This window comes from Oncorhynchus tshawytscha, linkage group LG31, assembly GCF_018296145.1.
Source record: "Oncorhynchus tshawytscha isolate Ot180627B linkage group LG31, Otsh_v2.0, whole genome shotgun sequence".
Lineage (NCBI taxonomy): Eukaryota > Metazoa > Chordata > Actinopteri > Salmoniformes > Salmonidae > Oncorhynchus > Oncorhynchus tshawytscha.
This window is the reverse complement of record NC_056459.1, coordinates 30,638,474-30,646,274: the sequence shown is the minus strand read 5'-3', so window position 1 is coordinate 30,646,274 and position 7,801 is coordinate 30,638,474. Positions and strand designations below refer to the sequence as shown.

Here is a 7,801-nt window from a genome sequence, read left to right as displayed (position 1 = left end):
TATTGAGTATCAAGCGGTCTCTCTAACCTCATACTGTATGTATTGTGTATCAAGCGGTCTCTCTAACCTCATACTGTATGTATCAAGCGGTCTCTCTAACCTCATACTGTATACGCCAGCCCCCAGCTCCTGCCCGATACCCGACAGACTGGCATCAAAGTCGTGTACCAGCCCTGACTCGATGGTGGCATCGTCCATCTTCAGCACCCAGGCCATGGTACCAAGCTCCTTCTCCTCCGCCTCTAGCCGAAGGGCCGCCAGCTTCGTCTCCGGGGAAGGGACTTCAGCCAGCAGGCTAATAAACCACTGCTGGTGGACTGGAGACAATGAAGAGAAAGTTAGCTAGCTATGGTAACTAGCTAGTTGTTGTTGCGTTGGCCACTACTGGCTAAATAATTGTAAGTTACTGGTGGTTGGCTAAGAAGCTAGTTAGTTGCTTTTAGCTAACTAGCTATTGTAGCTAACTGAAGGCGAATTGATAGTACGCCGCACTAGCCCGATATCTCGCCATAATATGACTGCAAGTGAAAGTAGCAATCTGGATTGATATGAAGCCAACAACCAGACTAGCTAGGTAAAGTTAGCAGGCTAAGCTAACAACAGAATCCACAACCATCACGACGCTTTGAATAACAGCATGCTAAATAACCTTTTGCTCAAAGTTAGCTAGCTAAACCCTTCCACCACTAATAACTAGCTACCTAGCTAACTGGGAAATTCCACGCCATTTAGATACAAAGTGATTTCTGTAGCAGGTTAGTAGAGAATTTTCTCTAACCCCTTTTCCTAACCTTAACCTCAGACTCTAGCCTGCAGATCCGACACGCTTGCTTACAGCTGCACTAGGGTCGGACAGGCTTCTTGTGTACATTAAGACATGGCAGGGCTGGAACGTGATATGGCTCCAAAACGTACTTCAATCCAGGGACGAGAAACGCATTGTACTTCGAATTGTATCATTATCCCAAATGTTAGACTGCAAACAGTGGCAGGTAGTTTTGATAAGTAACCGAAAGGTCGCTGGTTTGAATCCCCAAGCTGACTAGTTGAAAATGTGTCTGTGCCCTTGGCGTCTGCTAAATGCACATGTAAACGTAATATGCAGAAATCACTTTCTTGGTTGTTAAAAATTCTACTAGTTCACCGAATTTCAGTTTGTGAGACAAAACAAGCAGTCATTGTATGGAGAATCATTGTACCATCTTTACCCTCTGTGAAATACACTCAGTGGCCAGTTCACTAGGTAAGCGAAAACGGTTCGCTCCTACACACAGTGAGTCACGTGGCCGTGGCTAGCTATATAAAGCAGGCAGACAGGCATTGAGGCATTCAGTTACTGCTCGATTTAACGTTAGATTGGGCAAAACTAGTGACCGAAGAAACTCCCGAGCATGGTATGATTGTCGATGCAAGGCGCACCGCTTCAAGTACCTCAGAAATGGCCGGCCTCCTGGGCTTTTTAAACACGACAGAGTCTCGGGTTTACAGAGGACGGTGTGACAAACAAAAAACGACCAGTCAGTCCTGTGAGTCAAAACAGCTCATTACTGAGAGGTCCAAGGAGATTGTCAAGAATCGTGCAAGCTAACAGAAGGGCCACAAACAGGTAAATAATGGCACAGTACCAGTGCTGTGCAGAACAGCATCTTGGAATGCACACCTCGTCCGTTCTTGTCACGGATGGGTGATTGGCAGCAGACGAACACACCCGGTTTCCACTCCTATCAGATAAAAAAACAAGAAGAAGTGGCTCCAGTGGGCACGCCATCATCAACACGAGACAATTGAGAAGTGGAAAAACATTGCCTGGTCTGTCAAATCCTGGCTCCTGTTGAGGCATGCTGATGGCAGGGTTTGGCCTAAGCAGCATGAGTCCATGGTCCCATCCTGCCTGGTGTCAACGGTACAGGCTGGGGTGGCAGTGGTGTGGGGAATGTTTTCCTGGCCCAAGTTATGTCCCTTGATACCAATTGAGCAACATGTCCAGTTTGAAGCTGGTCTACAAAACTTAACAGTACAAGATGCAAAAAGTAAAAACTCAATCACGGGAAGCATAGAAAGTGTACATAGAACAGAGCTTCCGCTGCTTTCAATGACAATTACAAGATCTATTAACCCACAATTTCGTCATATCCAATTACAATCTTGTCTAATCGCTGCAACTCCCCAAAGGGGCTCAGGAGAGTCATCCATCCTATTAAACATGACCTGCCAAACCCGCCCGCTTAAGCCGGAAGCCACCGCACCAATGTGACGGTGGAAACTGTGACCGAAGTCAGCCTGCCCCGCCACAAGGAGTCGCTAGACCGTGATGAGCCAAGTAAAGCGCGCCCCCCGCCCCCCCATCCAAAACCTCTACTAACACGGAAGACACTGGGTCAATTGTGCACCGCCCTACGGGACTCCCGGTTGGTTATGTGACAGTCTGGGATCGATCCCGAGTCTGTAGTGACTGTAGCACTCCGAGTCTGTAGTGACTGTAGCACTCCGAGTCTGTAGTGACTGTAGCACCCCGAGTCTGTAGTGACTGTAGCACCCCGAGTCTGTAGTGACTGTAGCACTGCGATGCGCCTATTACTCACATTTATATGTGAATTTAATTAGGTCGCCCAAAAAGTTATATTGCAGCTTTAAGCAAACTCCTGTATTGAACAACAAAGGAGATGATTGGCTGACTTCCATTCCGAAATGGCTTCTGCTATCTAACATGAGAACCAAAAGGACAGTTTTCCTGAAAACTAGCAGTTGTTCAATCTTCTCGGTGTATGAGTTGGGATAATGGGACAATTCGTAGTACAACACATTTGCCATTCCCTGGATTGAGGTACGTTTTCCGAGCCAAACTGCGCGGTGTCTTTTAATCTCCATGGGAAGGCTGTCTGACCCTAGTGCAGCTGTAAGCAAGCGGGTCGGATCTGCTGGCTACTCATAACCTGATACGAAAAAGGTCACTAAAAGTATCTCAGTTGCGTGAAAATGGTGTATTTCCCCTAGCTAACTAGCGCGAGTTGGTCACTTGCTGTCCTCAAAAGTCAATTTTGCTGGTGACATCGTCGCATCCCCGAGCCCAGCCATAGCTAACTAGCAACATTACGTAAATGCAGGATGTTGAGTCCACACACCACATTCACACGCCATGTCCGTCTCAACTAGTGAGCTAGCATTAGCAGTCTAGTAGCATTATAAAACTTCACTTGCATTTGTTTCACGGATGTTAGGAATCGTCCTATGAGAAGCTCGCAGCCAGCGCTTCCTGTGCCCTCCGAAACCTCTCTCCTTTTTTCATCGCGGACTCGTGTGACCAGGGCTACAGTTCCCGGTCGGTTAAATAAGACTCTTTAACGATCAGAACAGTAGCGGTAGACACATATGCAGGCAGCACGAACATGGCTTCTCATCAGACGAGAGCCCTCTCAAAACCTTGCGGACTGTCGCCAGCCGCAGGGGGAGATGTCGCGGGGCCAATCAGAAAGCCGCTCTATTGCCAAACGCACCCAGCTCAGCCAATGGGCTCAGTCAGAGCTTTTGCCAACCTCTTCTACGTTATAACGCCGATGTGACCAGTTCATATCATGTTCACTCACCCCATCACATACAGACATATTCACAATACACAAATGCATAATTCAAACGAGACAACAATACTCGGCTGATACAGACTAGCAGGCTCACAGGCTGGTACCCCTCTGCTTCCAGAGAACAGTGTGTTCCTACTGTAGAAAATAGAGGGGGGAAGATGTGGGTGGGTGGGGGGGGCGAGGGGGGAGATGTGTGTTGGACCAAAGGCCAACAGACAGATGTGAAGTCGGATGTATTTAGTGGGAATGATTGTAATGTGATTGTGATCTTCAGTCCTGCAATAGCAGAACTTCCCACCATTTTATGAGTTGTCCACGTTACATGTTAACCTGTGAATCGGACACTGCTATTTACTTTGGCCACCAACATGCCTCACGCATTTGATAATTGGACTGAATCAAAATAGACAAGAGAATTCCCTGAAGTTTGAGAGGAAATGTGAACGGGTTCAAGAGACAACACCCACTAGTGCCTGATCCACATTACTGGGTTGACCAGAACCCTTCTCAGCTGGCACTGGTGTTTCTTTCAGGTTGTCCTTTCCAGCACAGTTCCACTATGGTGGCTCCATAACCACACAGACCAGTCCAGTACAGTTTGGTTCTGGCCCTATGGTGTGAATCAGCCTTATGTGTTTGGACCAAATAGGACCACACTGTGGTGCTGCAGCTGGTCTGGTGTGTCCCAGCAGAGGGCTGGTTGCTGCAGCTGGTCTGGTGTGTCCCAGCAGAGGGCTGGGTGCTGCAGCTGGTCTGGTGTGTCCCAGCAGAGGGCTGGTTGCTGCAGCTGGTCTGGTGTGTCCCAGCAGAGGGCTGGGTGCTGCAGCTGGTCTGGTGTGTCCCAGCAGAGTGCTGGTGCTGCAGCTGGTCTGGTGTGTCCCGGCAGAGGGCTGGTGCTGCAGCTGGTCTGGTGTGTCCCGGCAGAGGGCAGGTGCTGCAGCTGGTCTGGTGTGTCCCGGCAGATGGCAGGTGCTGCAGCTGGTCTGGTGTGTCCCAGCAGAGGGCTGGTGCTGCAGCTGGTCTGGTGTGTCCCAGCAGAGGGCTGGGTGCTGCAGCTGGCCTGGTGTGTCCCAGCAGAGGGCAGGAAGTCCTCTGTGTTGTATGACTGCCAGAACACCCAGCCAGTTCCTGTCACCTGATCCCAGTGCCATACACTCCCTCAATCACTCCCTCATACTACAATTATTACTACAGCTACAATTATTACTACAGCTACAATTATTACTACAATTATTACTACAGCTACAATTATTACTACAGCCACAATTATTACTACAGCCACAATTATTACTACAGCCACAATTATTACTACTGCTACAATTATTACTACAATAATTACTACAATAATTACTACTGCTACAATTATTACTGCAGCTACAATTATTACTACAGCCACAATTATTACTACAGCCACAATTATTACTACAGCCACAATTATTACTACAGCCACAATTATTACTACAGCCACAATTATTACTACAGCCACAATTATTACTACAGCCACAATTATTACTACTGCTACACTTATTACTACAATAATTACTACTGCTACAATAATTACTACTGCTACAATTATTACTGCAGCCACAATTATTATGACTGCTACAATTATTACTACAGCTACAATTAATACTACTGCTACAATTATTGCTACAGCTACAATTATTACTACAATTATTACTACAGCTACAATTATTACTACAGCTACAATTATTACTACAGCTACAATTATTACTACAGCTACAATTATTACTACAGCTACAATTATTACTACAGCTACAATTAAAACTACTGCTACAATTATTACTACAGCTACAATTATTACTACAGCTACAATTAGTTCTACAATTTTTACAACTAATACAATTACTACAGCTACAATTATTACTACAACTACAATTAAAACTACTGCTACAATTAAAACTACTGCAACAATTGTTACTACGGCTACAATTAATACTACGGCTACAATTACTACTACAATTACTGCTGCTGCTACCATTACTACTGTACCACAATTACTGCTACTACTACCTTCTGCTACTATAGCCTATTCTGTAGTTCCTTCTAAACACACATTCAGAGCCTAATACGAGGCTATAGTTCATCTTCAGGTAGAACCAGGTAGTGCCTGTAGGAAGTCTACACCCCCTTGAACTTTTTTCACATTTTGCTTCCTTAAAAATCTAAAAAGGCATTATAGTTAGATGTTTTTCCCTCCTCTGCATTTTCAAAGTAAAAGAAAGTTAAAGAACATTTAACAAATTAAGAAAAAAAATACAAAACAGAAATATCATAATTAGATAAGTCTCCACCCACCTGAGTAAATACTTGGTGGAGGCGGCCATTACAGCTGTGAATTATTTGGAATAAGATTCTACTAACGTTGCTCAACTCGTAGGGCAACGTATATCCATTGTTTTTGTCAAAATTGCTCAAGCTCATTTAAATTTGGTTGAGAATCATTGATGGAAAGCAATATTCAAACCCTCTGATAAAAAAAGAAAGAAAAAACCGCTGATTTAAGTCAGGACTGAGACTTGACCACTCAGGGACACAACAGCTCTTTGAAAGTTATTCTAGTGTGTATTTAGCAGAACAAGTGTAGTTGTCCCACAGAAAAATAAAACCCTGTCTCAGGATTAGGTTGTCAGAAGACCGAGGTTTTCCTCTTTTCCTGGCCTCCTTTCATAAGCATACCCATAACATGATGCTGCTACCACAATACAAAGGGATCAACATTGCATTCCCTCCATATTACTGGCCTGCATGATCAATTCAAAATAAATAAACCTGTGTTCAATTTTGGCCTAAATTAAAAACTACAGGGTTGCCGGGGCGGCAGGGTAGCCTAGTGGTTAGAGCGTTGGACTAGTAACCGGAAGGTTGCAAGTTCAAACCCCCGAGCTGACAAGGTACAAATCTGTCGTTCTGCCCCTGAACAGGCAGTTAACCCACTGTTCCTAGGCCGTCATTGAAAATAAGAATTTGTTCTTAACTGACTTGCCTAGTCAAATAAAAAAGGTAAAATTAAAATTAAAAATCCAATACAACAGAGTGAAACCCTCTCTATTTTCAAGCATTGTGTTGGCAGCATCATGTCATGGGTATGCTTGTCATCGGCAGGGACTGGGGAGTTTGTTAGGATCAAAATAAATATGAAAGGAGCAAAGCCCAGGCAAAAAATGAGAGGAAAACTCAACTCAGTGAAAACCTAACCCTAGAATAGTTTTATTTCTTTAGAGTGAGAATTAAACATATTTTAATAACAGACACCAGAATGGCTTTCCAAGAGGTGTTGAGTGTTCCTGTGTGGTCTAGTCTCACTCCTGACTTTAATCTGATAAAAAATAAATAAAAAAGGAGACAAGGTTTGGATATTGCTGTCCATCAATGATTCCTAAACAAACCTAATGAGCTTGAGCAATTCTGACAAAAGCAATGGATATACACTATATACAAAAAGGTATATGGACACCCCTTCAAATTAGTGGATTCGGCTAGTTCAGCCACACCTGTTGCTGACACGGTGTATAAAATTCGAGCACACAGCCATGCAATCTCCAGTTCGTCAAGCTTATTCCCTGCTAAAGCTGCCTCGTCAACTGTAAGTGCTGTTATTGTGAAGTGGAACAGTCTAGGAGCAACAACGGCTGAGCCGCGGAGTAGTGGGCCCCACAAACTCACAGAACGGGACCGCCGAGTGCTGAAGCGCGTGAAAATAGTCTGCCCTTGGTTGCAACACTCACTACCGAGTTCCAAACTGCCTCTGGAAGCAACGTCAGGCACAATAACTGTTAGTCTGGAGCTTCATGGAATGAGTTTCCACAGCCGGGCAGCCGCACACAAGCCTAAGCTCATGGCGCAATGCCAAGCGTTGGCTGGAATGTTGTAAAGCTTGCCGCCATTGGACTCTGGAGCAGCGGAAATGCATTCTCTGGATTGATGAATCACGTTTCCCCATCTGGCAGTCCTACGGACGAACCTGGGTTTGGCGGATGCCAGAAGAATGCTACATGGCCGAATGCATAGTGCCAACTGTAAAGTTTGGTGGAGGAGGAATAATAGTCTGGGGCTAGTCCCCTTAGTCCCAGTGAAGGGAAATCTTAACATTACAACATACAATGGCATTCTAGATGATTCTGTGCTTCCAACTATGTGGCAAGTTTGGAGAAGGCCCTTTCCTAATTCAGCATGACAATGCCCCTGTGCACAAACTGAGG

General features: G+C 45.1%; 1 protein-coding gene across 2 annotated transcripts in view; it reads right to left on the bottom strand.

The window, feature by feature from the left end:
• Positions 1-3,420, bottom strand: part of LOC121841505 (upstream-binding protein 1-like) — a 37,067-nt gene extending 33,647 nt beyond the window's left edge. The window contains exons 1-2 of one of the 2 annotated variants that reach the window (XM_042310370.1): positions 3,199-3,420; positions 101-317 (exon numbers count right to left, since the gene is read on the bottom strand). In XM_042310370.1, the coding sequence (XP_042166304.1) occupies positions 101-216 (116 nt within the window). In that variant the 5' untranslated portion in view covers positions 217-317; positions 3,199-3,420. Of the gene's footprint in view, positions 1-100; positions 318-1,625; positions 2,284-3,198 lie in introns of those variants that run through there. The other variant, XM_042310371.1, reaches the window with a different exon arrangement.
• Between the last annotated feature and the right edge of the window lie 4,381 nt (positions 3,421-7,801).